This window comes from Rhinopithecus roxellana, chromosome 12 (genome assembly GCF_007565055.1).
Source record: "Rhinopithecus roxellana isolate Shanxi Qingling chromosome 12, ASM756505v1, whole genome shotgun sequence".
In the NCBI taxonomy this organism is placed as follows: Eukaryota; Metazoa; Chordata; class Mammalia; order Primates; family Cercopithecidae; genus Rhinopithecus; species Rhinopithecus roxellana.
Genome location: NC_044560.1, coordinates 94,386,260 through 94,403,680, shown reverse-complemented (window position 1 = coordinate 94,403,680; position 17,421 = coordinate 94,386,260). Strand labels below are relative to the sequence as shown.

The 17,421-nt window shown below is 41.9% G+C and overlaps 1 protein-coding gene across 1 annotated transcript; it reads right to left on the bottom strand.

Moving 5' to 3' along the window:
• Window positions 1–10,549: 10,549 nt before the first annotated feature.
• LOC104669064 (olfactory receptor 2G3-like) lies at window positions 10,550–11,494 on the bottom strand. The gene has a single exon (XM_010371940.1). The coding sequence runs from the start codon at window positions 11,492–11,494 to the stop codon at window positions 10,550–10,552; it is 945 nt and encodes a 314-aa protein (XP_010370242.1).
• Window positions 11,495–17,421: the final 5,927 nt, after the last annotated feature.

The following is a 17,421-nucleotide window of genomic DNA, read 5'->3' as shown; positions in this document are numbered from 1 at the left end:
CAGCAAAGAGCCCAGCAGAGAGAGGCCGGAGTGATCAGATGTGGGGCGGTGGGGAGAGGCAGGGCCAGTCCAGTCTCCCAAGGAGAGAGAGCTGGAAGAGGAGCCCAAAAGCAGGCAGATGGGAGGCTGGATTGGGGAGAGCTGGGCACAGAGGGGGAAACCAAGACATGACAGTGGGGAAGGCTCCAGCAGGAGACCCAGAGCAACGCTGCAAGGGGAAAAGCCTTGTGGATAAGAGAGGATAAGGGGAAGAGGAGAGATCAGGGATGGCTAGAGAGAGACATCGCTGACGGCAAATCCAGAGGTTGAGAGACGGCAAAATACAGAGAGGTCAAGGAAGAAAGAAAGGCAAAAGGAATGAGCTGAAGACCTAGTGGAAGAACCTCAGAGCCAGAGATACAGGTAAAGGAGGGAGAGATGGGACAAGACTTTGGAGACAGAGACACACAGAGACAGCCGATAGAAACAGAAAAAGACAGATGGAGAGATGGAAAGCAAGGGAAAGAGAGACAGACAAATAATAATAGGCCCAGAGAAAGCGAAAGAAATAGGAGGACACAGAGAAAGGAAGAGAAGTAGACACAGGCAGCCAGGCACACACTCACATGGATGTGGGAAAGAGATGGAGGCAGAGAGGCAGGTGGCTGCTGGTGAGCGGGAACAGCAGACCAGGCTGGGCTGCTTCTCAGAACTCCCACTGGCAATGTTGGGGGTATGGGGGCAGCCAGTAGGCTTACTTGCTCTCCAGAATGCCAGGGGACACTGCTGTCCTGAGCTTATAACCTTGCAGGGAAGGGGGTGGGTCTGAGTCCCCTCAGACTCAGAGGGCACTCCTAAGTGGCAGTTGGCCCCAGGGCCCTTGCCAGGACTGTTCCTGCAGCAGCTTCGGCTCACTCCCCAGGGACACTTAGGCCATGCCCTCCCCCAGAACCCAGGTCAGGTTGGGGAGCGTGAGGCTCAGCTGGGGCAGAGGCTCAGAGAGGGCCCCAGGGCAGATCTTTCCTCAACCGCTCCTCCTTTCCCAGGGGTAAAAAACTGAGACTCCCTGGCAGGTCTTGGGTGATGAAGCTCAAGAAATTGTCCTCTCCCCCCGCCAGGTGGCATCCCCAGGGCTGTTCGATCCATTAGGCACTGAAGACAAAGTGTCCAGAGTCCTTGAGCTTCCATAGTCTACAGACATGTTGGAGACCTGAAAAAGATGATAGGCTCAAAAATAGGACCTCTGCAAAATAAAAATTAGTAAATGTTTATATGACTATTAAGTATAATATTTTATCAGTCAACTACAGCTCAAACTCTCCCAGTTAAATAGTTTGTGATATGTTAATTATATTCAGTGTAGATGAGCTTGAGGCCTGGTTGGGGGGATGAAGACTGATGCAAGTGACCTACAGGACTGGGAAAGGGCACACCCACGCCCTCCCTGAGCTGACTTGTGCCCAGCTCTGCAGCCTCCCTTCCTGCAGTTCTTTGACTCCACGCAGCCAGAATCACTTTTAGATGCTCTGCCTCATGCTGCTTCCTCAGCCCAGGACGCCCTGCACAGCATGCAGCCTGGAAAACATTTATGTATGCCTCAAAACCTCACCTAATCCTGATCGTAGCACCTCAATGCTCCCTAATCTGTGAAGCCTTCCCTCGATAACCTCGATAACCTGGTTATGCCTTCCTCTGCAGTCAGCCGCTCTCATGCCCCGCACACCTCCTCCCTGGCACTCCATGCTGATCTACCAGCTTTTCCTTCATGACAGCCCCCCACAATTGCTCGTCCCGTTCCCCTCTGTTTATGCCATGGTTTCACCAACTGATAGATTGCTCTGTAAACACTCATAGCTGCCAATGGTGTATCAGACATTACTGGTCACTGGAGACAAAAGTTGAATAAGACTTGATCCCTGCCTTTGCCCATGATGAGCTTGAGGACTGATTGGGGGAATGAAGACGGGTGCAAATGTCCTACAGGACTGGATAAGGGCACACACAAGATTCTGCAGTGACACGGAGAAGAGCCCCACTGATGCTTCTTCACTGAGAGTTCTGGGAAGAGGGATTATTTGAGCTGGGTTTTGAAAGATGAATAGAAGTTTGATAGATGAAGACAGAGAAAGGCAATCCTTGTACAGGCAACAGAGTATGCAAAGAAGCAGAGGAAGGAAAGAAGATGGCCCTGAATTTCCCCCTTCATACTGTATGAGGACAGTGATAGTGTCATTTATATCATGTTTATAGTGTGCAGCACAGGGAAAGCATCAATCAATACTGAGGGAATAAATGAACAAATGGTGCATTTGAAGGATGTGAAGCAAGTCCAATGTGAACAGAGCTTGAGAGAAGTTATACCTGGGGCATAGCATCCCAGAGAGGATAGGATTCAAGAACAGGTCGGGAATTCTAGGCTTGGCTGGGTCAGGGACTCTCAGCTAAAATCTCCAGTCCCTGAAAGCTCCCTCCAGCTGTGCAGTGGCCCCATGGTAGGCTGGCTTCTGGCTCATGTCCACAGCCCATTCCCAGCCTTGCAATTTGCTCCCTAAGGATCACACTCTTCCAAATCCCATCAAGGTGGCAAACATAACTCCCTAGCTACAGACCACATAAATGGTTTGATGAAGGACTTTTTTCTGATCAGCAAATTCACTCATACAGAAAAACAGCTGCTTCGACTCATTTCTGGAAGAAGGCAGAGTATGAAAGAACAAATAAAAATATGAGTTTACGAAAGCATAAAAATTAAATTCATTCTAGTGTCATGTAACAAAATACCTTGCTTTTATGTGAAAGAATACAATTACCCAAATCAATGCTGCCCTGCAAAATCCAGGAGAGGTGGGTTTTTTTGTTTTGTTTGTTTTAATTTTTTTTGCATTAACAATTAACATTATTTAATTAATGGTGAGATTGATATGTAAAATAGAGTTTTAAGGCAATTTCAATATTAAATTGAGTCCTGAAGATAAACATCCACGTTTCTCCTTCATGTACCTTTTTTTTCTTTTTTTTTGAGATGGAGTCTTGCTCTGTTGGCCAGGCTGGAGTGCAATGATGTGATCTTGGCTCACTGCAACCTCCCCCTCCTGGGTACATGAAATTCTCTTGCCTCAGCCTCCCAAGTAGCTGGGATTACAGATGTGCGCCAGCACACCCAGCTAATTTTTGTATTTTTTTTTTTTTTTTGCTTTTATTATGACTTTTAAAAAATTATATGTTAAGTTCTGGTATACATGTGCAGAACGTGCAGGTTTTTTACATAGGTATACACGCATCATGGAGGTTTGCTGCACCCATCAACCCGTCATCTACATTAGGTATTTCTCCTAATACTATCCCTCCCTTAGTCCCCACCCACTGACAGGCCCCCGTGTGTGATGTTCCCCTCCCTGTGTCCATGTGTTCTCATCATTCAACTTCCACTTATGAGTGAGAACATGCGGTGTTTGGTTTTCTGTTCCTGTGTTAGTTTGCTGAGAATGATGGTTTCCAGCTTCATCTATGTCCCTGCAAAGGACATGAACTCATCCTTTTTTATGGCTGCATAGTACTCCATGGTATATATGTGCCACATTTTCAGGCATCTGTTGTTTCCTGACTTAATGATCACCATTCTAACAAGGGTAGTAAAGGTTACAGTTACTTTCCATCTAAGCTGCCCAGAGAGCAGTGCTTCTGTATCTTACCAGAATAATCTTCTGTGTGATATGTTGTCTTGCTCATGTCTTTGAACATTAAAAACAAACCAACATGGAACAAAGATTCACTATTAAAGAGCTAAGGTAATTTATAATCATGTTGCCTTCCTCTATGCCCATTTTGAAACATTTTATTGACACTTTGATTAGAATAGGTCACCAAGTACTAATTCTCAGGTACCTTTGAGCCTATCATATGCACGTGATCAAATGTTGATTTTTACCTTCCCAAGATCAGATCTTAAACTTAGAAAAATGAAATAATCTCAGGGTATCTTTTTACCAAAAACTATCTGAGATTTCCCAGAGTGTCCCTGGAAAATCATAAAAATTTATTCTTTCATATTATAAAAATAGAGATGGCAGAAATAATTAGGTCTGATTGGTGTGTTCCATATTTCTTATTTAGTTCAACACTATTATAAGAACTATAATGATCATCCAATCAGAAGAAACTTCCAGCTTTCCCTATAGTAAGTTTGTACAAATAAAGCATAATTAATGTAAATATTCCAGAAATTGTATGCTGCATGAGAAGGCCCCTGGGATTTGTCTGTACCCTCACTGCCCATAATACTGTTTTTAGCCATGAAGGAAACATTGATCAAACCTTTATGAAATAATTATGCACTGTACCTCAAAAGAGAACTTCACTCCCCTCCATTCTGATGTAATTGGCTGCTGTAATAAATTAAAGACATCCATTCAGTTTTTGTCATTTACAGATACCATCTGTTCTCTCTGATGCTGACCTAGAGGCTTGGGTATAAGCTAGAATTTGTGTCTTCAACAAAGAATGATAGTCTCAGAGCCTCACAGAAAGGACTTACAAGGTACTCTGAACATTGGCTCTTTCAAAAATAGATGCTTGAGTACAGGCTTCCAAGCTGGTATCTCTTAGGCAAATTTCCGGATGTGCGGAGTGGACTGAGTCAGGATTCCCGTGACTCTTTTTCGGCCTAATATCATGCAGATTCCATGATACTGACTGCTGACCCAGACTTAGCAGAACCAGAGTAAATGATATGGAGTTGAACGAAACAATGAGGTTATTTGTTTAGATCGTTGTTGCTATTATTTTTAATGTTCTATTTTTTATGGATATATGAAAAACCCCTTTCTTCTCTCAAGCTAGCTCTAATACTAATTAAGTAGATCCTATTTTTGTAAACTAAAATGAAACATTTTAAACTTATATCTGATTCTTATGAACCCATCAGCATTCAGAAGCTCGTTAGTCTCCTTACTTTTTATAGCAACATAGTTATTAGCACATGTTCAATAGAAACTTTCTTTTTACCCCAGATATATTGGTCAAATGAATTATGTGGCCAAGAATTTTTTGAGAATTATTTGAGAATTAACATATTTTAATCAGGGTTAAGTGTACTTGTAGGCCAATCTCTACAAAGCCTTCCCAGGAAAAACTGGCCTTTTATTTGACTGGCAAGATCCTGACCTTAGAGATGGTAAAGAAAACCACTTCCTTCATTTGAGTTAGAGCTTCAAGGTTAAAAAAAAAAAAAAAAAAGAGAGAGAGAAAAGAAAGAAAGAAAGAAAGAAAGAAAGAAAGAAAGAAAGAAAGAAAGAAAGAAAGAAAGAAAGAAAGAAAGAAAGAAAGAAAGAAAGAAAGGAAAAGAAAAGAAAAAAAGAGAATCACTTCCTGGCCAGTGAGAACTTCAGTGGATTTGGGGATATAGCAAATAATAGTGGATTTTCAGAGTCCAATTTGAGATTTTTCATGAAAACTTTCAGACTAGAGGTTAACTCTTTGGCTTTAGAAGTTGCTCAGTACTGCATGTCTCTAGATTTGCAAAGCAAACTCATAAAAGCCTATATGGTTGACATTCTTGTTACACCTATATAAACAATAAGGCCAAACATAATGAGACCAGTCTTTCTGTGATCAAAAATAATCTTTGGGCCGGGCGCGGTGGCTCAAGCCTGTAATCCCAGCACTTTGGGAGGCCGAGACGGGAGGATCACGAGGTCAGGAGACCGAAACCATCCTGGCGAACACGGTGAAACCCCGTCTCTACTAAAAAAACTACAAAAAACTAGCCGGGCGAGGTGGCGGGCGCCTGTAGTCCCAGCTACTCGGGAGGCTGAGGCCGGAGAATGGCCTAAACCCAGGAGGCGGAGCTTGCAGTGAGCTGAGATCCGGCCACTGCACTCCAGCCTGGGCGACAGAGCGAGACTCCGTCTCAAAAAAAAAAAAAAAAAATCTTTGAAGATTAAGATCACAGGAGGGAATATTGTCAGAAAAAGAGCATCTAAGACTTGCAAAAGAACAAAACAGATTAAATACTTAGTGCCCTCTCAGTGTAGTGCTGGTTGTTTTCTAGCAGATTCTCTGAGGATTATCTGATAGGCAGCCAAAGTGCGTGCCTTTGATTGACTGCCTAAGGACTAAGGCATTTTACAACTCTGCAGGTATAGCTGTTAATTTACAGAATAGCTATGGAACTCTATAACAGCATATGCAATGCAATGCAATATGCTAATAGCAATGCAAATTATTCCTACTAATCACAATGCAAATGAAGTTTGTTCAGCAGAGAATATAAATCTCTATACTTCAGATTCTTGCTTGAAACCAGTCCTAACACCTTGTTGGCTCCTTCTTGAGTTAATGAGCTCAGTAAAATCTTTAGCATTTGTTCACTTAATAATGATAAAGGAAAAGATTCATAAGTTCATCTGTGTTAAATTAAGAATTCTACTCATCAAAAGTCATTATTCTATTCTATTCTATTCTATTCTATTCTATCCTATTCTAGTCTTTCTATTCTATTCTATTCTTGTCTAGTCTATCCTATTATATTCTGTTTACCATAAGTTAAGTGTAAAGAATACCCTTCAGCAGTGAAAATAAATAAACATAAATAAATGTTTTAAAATAACATTGTTGGGCGGCTATGGCAAGTTACAAAAGAATACATTCTGTATAATTCAGTTCAAAATTCATGAAAACAAATACATTGTTTAAGAACGTTATGTACATTTCTTCAAAAACATCAATAAAAGCAATTTAAAAACTTAAACCCTAGAACAGACACTGGAATATGTGGGATTTTTTTTGTTTTTTGAGACAAGGTTTCACTCTGTCCCCGAGGCTAGAATGCAGTGGCGTGATCACAGCTCACTGTAGCCTCAACCTCCCCAGGTTCAGATGATCCTCCCACCTCAGCCCTCCTAGTAGTTGGGAGCATGTCACTATGTCCAGCTAATTTTTCATTTTTTGTAGAGATGGGGTTTCATCATGTGGCCCAGGCTGGTTTCAAACTCCTGGGCTCAAGCAACCTGCCAGCCTCAGTCTCCCGAAGTGTTGGGATTACAGTTGTGAGCCACCGCAGCTGGCCAACACTGGAGTGTTAGTTGTTATCACCAGGTCTAAGATAATGGATGATTTTTATTTTCTTCTTTTTGTTCATTTCTGTTTTACAAAATTTTAAAACATAAACATGTTTTAAAACATGTATTACTTTTGCATAAAGAAAAGCAGTAATAAACTTATAGAAGGTATTTTCAATGCATGTAATAGACAAAAAATTAATGTCCAAAATGTATAACAAACTACAAATTAAGAAAAGGCAATATCTCGTTCATTGAGCACTTAGTATTTGTTATTCAATACAGAAAGCGCTTTACATGTATTATATCATTTACTCCTTCTAGCAACCATCTCATGTATACACTATTTTCTTTCCATTTACAGATGAGGAAGCTGAGACTCAGAGAAGTTAGGCTACTTGCCCATCGTCACTGAGTTGATAAAGAATAGTACTGTAATTGAAACCCTGCAGTCTGACCCCAGAGCCTGCTGCACTTACACAATACTAACAACAAATTCATGAAAAGATGTTAAACTCTCTAGCAACCAGGGAATTGCAAATGAAACAATAAACAATGGTGCCAAGTTTCATCTATGAGATGGGTAGACACATTAGAATGTTTGAGATGGACAAACAATGTCGAGCACTGGTGAGGATGAGAGGTGTAGTTGGTATAACTACATGGAAACATCATTTGGGAGTATCTAATAAACCGGAAATTTCTTTGATTCTGCAATCTGCAAAGTCTACTTCTATGATTTTAAAAAATACATACATATGGAGAAATGCCCAAAGACATTTGTTGTAGAATTATTTAAATAGTGAAAAATTGGGAATAAACAAATATTCAACAATGGTAAATTGGATACATGAAATAAACTCAAATGCTTATTAAAGAGAATGAGCTACCCTATAATTATCAAATGAGTAGATATCAGAGCGAGTTAAAATTTTTTTTCTGAGGCGGGGCGCGGTGGCTCACGCCTATAATCCCAGCACTTCGGAAGGCCGAGATGGGCGGATCACGACGTCAGGAGATCCAGACCATCCTGGCTAACACGGTGAAACCCCGTCTCTACTAAAAATACAAAAAATTAGCTGGGCATGGTGGCGGGTGCCTGTAGTCCCAGCTACTCAGGAGGCTGAGGGAGGAGAATGGCGTGAATCCGGGAGGCGGAGCTTGCAGTGAGCTGAGATCGCTCCACTGCACTCCACCAGCCTGGGTGACTGAGCGAAACTCCGTCTCAAAAAAAAAAAAAAAAAAAAAAAAAAAAAGGAAAGAAAGAAAAAAAAAAATTCTGAAATATACTGACATCATGCTACCACTTAAAAAATGTAAACACACACGGGAACAGTTCTATGCATTGCTTATGGATGCAATTGTGGTTGATTGGGGGAGTTTGAGATGTTCAAAAGGCACTTCAACTTTATCTGTTATTATTTAATTCTTTTTTAAAAATAAAGAAAAAACGACAGACTAAACATGGCAAAATATCAACAAATATTTCTTTTAGGTAGGGGAAAATGAAATCTTTGTCATATAATTTTCTGTAATCTCTATGTATCTGTTATTTATCTCTGTATCTAGTGATATGTGCATATAGATGTGCATAATGCACACATATATTTTTCTTTTATGAAATGTATATACAGGTTGACTATCCATAATCCAAACATCCAAACTCTGAAATCCTCCAAAAGCTGAAATCTTTTTTTGAGTGCTGACTTGATGCTCTAAGGAATGCTCATTGGAGTATTCAGATTTTGGATTTTCAGATTAGGGATGCTGAACCAGTAAGTGTAATACAAATATTCCAAACTCTAAAAAAAGTCAAAATCTGAAATGCTTCTGGTTCCAAGTATATCTGATAAAGGATAATCAACCTGTATCTGTTTTCTCAAATAAAAATGACATTTATTTATTTAATTTTTAGATTTTTTAATTTTTAGTTTTTATGGGTACATAGAGGGGGATATATTTATGGGGTACATGAGAGATTTTGGTACAGGCAAGCAATCCATAATAATCACATCATGGAAAATGGATTATCTATCCTCTCAAGCATTTATCCTTTGTTTTACAAACAATCCAAATACACTCTTTTAGTTATATTTAAATGTATAATTAAATTATTATTAATTATAGTCTCCCTTTTGTGCTATCAAACAGTCTTATTTATTCTTTCTGTTTTTTTGTAACCACTAACCATCCCCACCTCCTCTGCTAGACCCATCCTTCTATTCTCTAATTCCATGAGTTCAATTGTTTAGATTTTTTTAGATCCCATAAATAAGTGAGAACATGTGAAGTTTGTCTTTCTGTGCCTGCCTTATTTCCCTTAACATAATAAGCTCCAGTTCCATCCACGTTGTTGCAAATGACAGAACCTCATTATTTTTTACGGCTGAATATTACTTCGTTGTGTATATGTACCACATTTTCTTTTTCCAGTCATCTGTTGGTGGACATTTAGGTTGCGTCCAAATCTTGGCCATTGTGAACAGTGCAGCAACAAACTTGGGACTGCAGATATCTCTTCAACATACTGATTTCCTTTCTTTGGGGTGTAGACCCAGCAGTGGGGTTGCAGTTGGGAGCTGCACCATATGGTAGCTCTATTTTTAATTTTTTGAGAAACCTCTAAACTGTTCTCCATAGTGGTTGTAGTAATTTACATTCCCACCAACAGTGTTTGAGGGTTTCCTTTTCTCCACATCCTCACCAGCATTTGTTAGTCCCTCACTTTTGGATAAAAGCCATTTTAACTGGGGTGAGATGATATCTCACTGTAGTTTTGACTTGCATTTCTCTGATGATCGGTGATGTTGAGCACCTTTTCATATGCCTGTTTGTCATCTGTATGCCTCCTTTTGAGAAATGTCTATTCAAATATTTTGCCCCCAAAAATGAGATTTAAAGTGTAAATTTTAAACTGATCATGTAAGAGTCAGTACTATAAACTGAGCCCAGAGCAGACTAGACTAGTTATTAGCCATATTGTTATACATATATGTCTAAAACAACTCTAGCTCTGATTTTATAGGCACCTAGTGCAAAAAGCAATGCTAAATATTACTTGTGTTTGTCAGACAGTAATGCAAGACTATGTCCCTGCATAATCTGCCTGCTTTTTATGTAATTTTCACCCCAAATGACTCTTTATGTGGTTTTCACACTGGGAAAGAGCACGTGTGCATGTTAAACATATGAGTGCCATTATGCTGAACTGACATAAACTTCCAGAGGTAAGGAGAGAACCCAGGAAAAGCAATGGCCATGAACCACAATGACATAGTCTCTGTAAAGAAATCCTTTGCCTTCAATACTCAACTGAGTCTTTGGGTGGTGGGAGCTGAAAATTTTTCAGTCAATGATAGAGGACTTCCCAGTTAGGGGTGGCCACACTCTCTTCTGACTGCTTACAGCCACAGGAAGACTCAGGTTGGTGAGAAGTGAGGTACCTGTATGATATCAAATGAGCCCATCCAGTCTGCCCATGACTATGGTCAACTCTGAAACATCCTGAGTCATTAAGCTGTCCTTCTGACTCTAAGTATTTTCAGAAAGGCCTCCTTTACATCCTTGTTCCTGAGGCTGTAGATGATGGGATTGAGGAAGGCAGAGACAACATTGTAGAAAAGCGCTAGTTTCTTGTCCGGCTCCAAGTCATACCAGGAACTCGGCCTCATGTACATGATGATGGCTGGCCCATAGAACATGATGACCACGGTGACGTGGGAAGCACATGTGGAGAAGGACTTGAGCCTCCCCTGTGCTGAGCGGATTCTGAAGATAAAGGTAAAGATGCGGACATAAGAGGCCAGGATGAGGGAAAGTGGGACCAAAAGCAGGATGAAACCCAAGATGAAGTCCAGCCTGTCATTAAAAGATGTATCTGCACAGGCCAACTTCAGGACAGCAGGGACCTCACAGAAGAAGTGGTCTATCTTGTAGGGGCCACAATAAGGCAGATGCATGGTGAAGACAGTGTAGATCAGGGCCCCAGTGATGCCAATGGACCAACAGACAATGACCATCTTGATACAAGTGGAATGGCTCATTAGTAGGGTATAGTGAAGGGGGAAGCAAATGGCAACATACCTATCATAGGCCATAATGGCATAGAGGACACACTCAGCAATGCCCAGGACCAAGAAGATGAACATCTGGGCTGCACAAGCTCCCCAGGAGATGGTCCTCCTTGGACACACCATATTAACCAAAATCTGGGGCACAGTGGTAGTGACATAGCTGATGTCCACCAAAGAAAGGACACTGAGAAAAAAGTACATGGGCGTGTGGAGGTGTGAGTCCAGGTAGATCAGCATGACGATTAGTCCGTTGCCCAGAAGGGTGATGAGGTAGAGGAGGAGGAAGAAGGCAAACAGGGCCATTCTGACCTGTGCCTCACTGGGGAAGCCAAGGAGGATGAACTCAGACACAGAGCTGTGGTTTTTCTTGCCAAGGCTCTGCATGGTGATCTGCCTATTAAGGAGAGACAAGGACTTCCCTGTTCTGTCCCTGACCTTGGGAAAGGAAGGCTGGGATTGACAGAAACTGAGCTACACACAGCACCGTGCACAGTAACTTGCACAGATTAAATCAAACCTTTGTTGAGTTGGATGAAAAGGACAAGGAAGCCAGGAATGAGTAGATGCCTCTGCTGAAAATCTAATTATGACCTGTGGGGGCTTAGGGTACTGTCAACCAGAGGTAATGTGGTGGCAACCCAAGGTCACAGGGCGACTGAGGTGATGGAGGAGAAGAAAATGAAGGTCTTCCAGAGATGACAAAAGACATGCTGGGCAGCAGAGGGGAGAGATCTCACGACCCTGAGCACCTGAGACACAGGCCCGCCCTGGTTCCTGGCTTGCTATTCCCACTTTCCCGGAGGCCTGTCTGGGCTTCGTTTCTTATACTTGGATCTAAGTGAAATTTTGTGTTGAATCCTTACAACTGCCACTTCGTGACCACATTTTTAACTTAGCTGTTACTGGGTGTCCATGGTTGTCACTCACCCAGCTGCTTGACCTTCGGCAAGTCCCTTCACCTCCATTGGCCTCAGTCTCCCCATCTGTTAAATAGAGATGGAACATCTAGGCACAGGATTATGGCAAGGAACCTATGAGATACTGTATGTAAAGACATTTTGCAAAATATAAATCACTTGGCAAATAAAAGGGCTTAGTATAAGTGGGATGAGTCTGGAAATCAGAAGAACTCAGGACTAATCTTGCCTCTGCCTCTGATTTTCTGTGGTATCTTGGGTAACTCCATATTCTTCTCTGAGCTTCAGAGTCCCATTTAAAAAAAAAATGAAGCTGTTGGATTCCAGAGGGTCCTTCCAGCTCTGATGTTCTTTGATACCAGGAACACCAGGCTAGAGACCCATGATCGCATCAGTGCCTGAGCACCAAGAGGTGGGCTGAGCTCAACAGGGTTGTGTTGGCAGGCGACTTCCCATGGGAGCCAGAGGTATGTCCAGAGCGTTAGAGAATACCTAGAGCATAGTCTCAGGCATCAGCACTCTGGAGTCTAGTGGTCTCTTCTCCTATTTCCAAGTCACACAGCCTCTCACTTAAGCCTCTTCACCTACTCCCAAGTCATTTAGCCTCCCAGGTCTTTCATGTGTAAAATGGGAGTGGTATCTCCTCCATAGTGAAGATTCCATGAAATACACTTGGTTTATAGAATTTGCTTAATAAGTGGAAGCAATTTAGATCCTAGGAAGCTTGGGTGGAAGGAGGAGTGGAGAGAGGAAAGAGTAGGTACAGTTGCATTCTCAAGCGTCTGAGCTTCCAAACAACAGGGCTGAAAACATTATCATTAGAGCTGACAGCCACGACTGACAGTGAAGGTGAGGAAGCTGGAAAAATTGACTGAGGCTGAATGGGCAAAAGAAGATGTGTCAAATGCGTGTTCTGTGCTTTAAGGAACACCAGTAATTGGATGAAAGATAAAAATGTCCCAGATAAGGAATGTTTGTGAAGGTTAGAGGAGACCTAGGGCAGCTCAGGGTCTTGGACATTGGGAGGGATAACTTTTCAAGAGATAAGGACTGGTCAGCAGTGAGGATTGCAAACCCTGGCACCAGGATGATGAGGGCTGAGAACTAGGAGGCGCCCACATCATCCTTTCCCCCAGTCCACACCCCAGACCTGGACTCATGCAGAGGCCTTCTGTGGGCCTCCCTTCATCACCTCCACCAGCAGATACGGTCTCAGCTATCATTCCTTGTCTCACATCTCCTTAGACTGGAACTCCAGGCCTTTCCCAGTCTGGTTCTAACCAATTTTCAAGTCTGTGTAACTCTCCATTTATCTCCGTGAGACTTCTGAGCCATGATGCTAACACACGACCACCAAAGGGATCCTGGTCTGGGCAGCTGGGATCCCCCAACTCTGATCCACAAATCCTCCATGCTAGCTGGGCAGTTGAGATCCCCCATCTTGGAGCCACAGATCCTCCATGCTAGCTGGCTTCCTCAGTGTTGCCATGCATGCCACCACCTCCTGCTCTAGCTGTTCTTCTGTTGGGAATGTCTTCTCTAATCCTTTCTGCTGCCTCAGCTCCCACCCTTCCAGGTCCAGCTTGGCCTCCTTACCTGACCGGTCCAGCCTTGTTTATTTTGTGTGCATATTGTCTTCCCCGCCTGGCTGAAGGCAGAGGCCGTATCTCTTTCATATCTCTCCATAGTATTAGTTTGCAGCAGCTGGCAGATCCAGGGGTCCTATTTGTATCAGAACAGGGTTGAAGAGTAGATTTCTAGCCCCCGAAAAGCCCTGGGGATTCCCTGTCCATGTGGTAAATGCAGCACAGAACCCCTGAACTGGATGCAATAAACAGCCAGAAAGTTTAATGCTCCCAGGACATTTCGGGCTTGGAGCTGGTGAACTGAGTATCTTTCTGAAGTTCCCCCTGGGGACTGAAATTTTTTCCCACTGAGACTTAGAGGAGGGACAGGTCCTGTGGTTGAGTGGCCACATCCCTGTGTGACACGGTGATAACAGTATCATAATAAAACTTGCTTTGTATCCTCCCAAACAGTTTTTTGTGCCTTTTACATCCTCAGGCATCTTATCCAAGTCCATATACCCAATAGAGAGAAAACTAAGGCTTGGATACAGATACAGTAGAGCCCTCTTACCCATGAGGGATCTGTTCCGAGACCCCCAGTGGATGCCTGAAACCACAGACAGTAAAACACTCTATATACACCACGATTTTCCTATACACACATACCTATGATGAAGTTTAATTTCTTTTTTTTTCTTTTTCTTTTTTTTTTTTATTATACTTTAAGTTCTAGGGTACATGTGCATAATGTGCAGGTTTGTTACATATGTATACTTGTGCCATGTTGGTGTGCTGCACCCATCAACTCGTCAGCACCCATCAATTCATCATTTATATCATGTATAACTCCCAATGCAATCCCTCCCCCCTCCCCCCTCCCCATGATAGGCCCCAGTGTGTGATGTTCCCCTTCCCGAGTCCAAGTGATCTCATTGTTCAGTTCCCACCTATGAGTGAGAACATGCGGTGTTTGGTTTTCTGTTCTTGTGATAGTTTGCTAAGAATGATGGTTTCCAGCTGCATCCATGTCCCTAAAAAGGATGCAAACTCATCCTTTTTTATGGCTGCATAATATTCCATGGTGTATATGTGCCACATTTTCTTAATCCAGTCTGTCACAGATGGACATTTGGGTTGATTCCAAGTCTTTGCTATTGTGAATAGTGCCGCAATAAACATACGTATGCATGTGTCTTTGTAGTAGAATAATTTATAATCCTTTGGGTATATACCCAGTAGTGGGATGGCTGGGTCATATGGTACATCTAGTTCTAGATCCTTGAGGAATTGCCATACTGTTTTCCATAATGGTTGAACTAGTTTACAATCCCACCAAGAGTGTAAAAGTGTTCCTATTTCTCCACATCCTCTCCAACACCTGTTGTTTCCTGACTTTTTAGTGATTGCCATTCTAACTGGTGTGAGATGGTATCTCATTGTGGTTTTGAAGTTTAATTTCTAAATTAGGCACAGTAAGAGATTAACAGCAACTAATGATAATAAAATAGAATAATTATAACAATATACCGTAGTGAACATGGTCTCCCCCTAAATATCTTACTACACTGTACTCATCTTCTTGTGACCTTGTGAGATGACAAAATGCCCACATGATGAGAGGAAATGAGGTGGGTGATGCAGACATTATAGCATAGCTTTAGGTTGCTACTGACCTTGAATATAAGCACAGCAATACCACCACAGTCAATCTGTAGCCAAGATGCCTACTGAGTGACTAACAGCCAGGTAGTGTAGACAGTGCAGATACGTTGGGCAAAGGATGATTTTTGTCCTGGGTGGGATGGAACAGGACAGCATGAGATTTCCTGCTGAAATGAAATCTCAGAATGGCATGCAATTTAAAACTTATGAACTGTTTATTTCTGGAATTTTCCATTTAATATTTTTGGGCCATGGTTGACTGCAGGTTACTAAAACCACTGGTAAGGGGGAGCTATTGTTATAGAAATGCTACTCATGTTTACTAGTGTTCTGTAACTACCGTTTATTGAAGACTATTTTCCTTAGATATCTGCTCAAGTCCACACACCTCACTGTGGTATAAATGCTACCAAATCTATTGCTGTAACAATGGCTACCAATTATTGAACAGCCTCTCTTATCAGATGACCCACTGGGTACTACACGCAATGTTATTAATTCTCACAACACAGTCAATATGTCATTTGATAGAACAGAAGACTCAGAGAGGTTAAGAGAATTAAGTGGTTCACACTTAATTGATGTTGCTCACACCATGCAGCAGATAAATCGTATATCCAAAATTTGAACTTAGATCTGTTAGATTCCGTATCATTCTACTGCAGCATTTCTTTCTTTCTTTTTTTTTTTTTTTTTTTTGAGACAGTCCTGCTCTGTCACCAGGCTGGAGTGCAGTGGCACGATCTTGGCTCATTGCAACCTCTACCTCCCAGGTTCAAGTGATTCTTTTGCCTCAGCCTCCCAAGTAGCTGGGACTACAGGCATGTGCCACCACGCCCAGCCAATTTTTGTATTTTTAGTAGAGATGGGGCTTCACCATGTTGGCCAGGATGGTCTCGATCTCTTGACCTCGTGATCAGCCCACGTCGGCCTCCCAAAGCACTGGGATTACAGGCATGAGCCACCCCGCCCAGCCTTTACTGCAGCATTTCTATAACTGAGGTGCAACGCTGGTTCAGAGGGTGCATATAGTCAGACTGTAGAATTATATGACTGCGTGTAGGAGCCAGATGGTCAAAAGGCCAGGGCAACTGTGCAGCCTTCCTTGATCCACTTGGAGGACACTCTCCCCAACTGAGTGCTCTCTTGAGTCTTTCTAGAATTCCAGGTGAGAAAGGCAAGAGACTGGCTTGGTCTCATTAACTGCTGCAAGACAGGGCTTACTGGAAAAGAACCTGCCTCATGGATGGGAGGCATTGATCAACTGTGACAGGCGGCCTACTGCAGCAAGGTAAGATTCAAATTATTATTTTAAAAATTTATGTTAAAAAATTAATTAATTTTTAATTCACAAATAAAAATTATTTGTTTTATAGTGTACAACATGATGTTTTGAAATATGTATACATTGTTGAATGGTTAAGTTGAGCTGATTAACATATGTATTAACTCATTTTTTTGGTGGTGAGAACACTAAAAAGTACTCTCTTAGCAATTTTCAAATATACAATACATTGTCATTAACCTATCCTCACCATGGCATGCAATTGATCTCTTAAACTTATTCTTCCTGTCTAACTAAAACTTTGTATCCTTTGACCAATATCTCCCCCATTCTGCCCTCCTCACCCCTTACCCAACCAGCCCTGGCAACCACCATTCTACTCTCTACTTCTATGAGTTCAACCTTTTTGGATTTCACATGTAAGTGAGATCATTTGGAATTTGTCTTTCTGTGTATGGCTTACTTAAAGTAACATCCTCCAGGTTCATCTGTTGTAAATAACAGGATCTGCTTCCTTTTTAAGGCTAACTAGTACTCCATTGTGTGTATATACAAATTCCACACTTTCTTTATCCGTTCATCCAGTGAAGGTCACAAAGGTTGATTCCATGTCTTAATTAATGTGAATAATGCTGCGATGAAGATAGGAATGCAGATATGTCTTCAACAGACTGATGTTATTTTCTTTGGGTATATTCCCAGTAGTGGGATGGCTAGATTATACTGTAGCTCTATTTTCAGTTTCTGAGGAACTTTTATGCAGTTTTCCATAATGGCTGTACTAATTTACATTCTCAGCAACCATGTACCAGGGTTCCCTTCTCCACATCCTTGCCAATACCTGTTATCTTTCTTCTTTTTGATAATAACGATAGGATT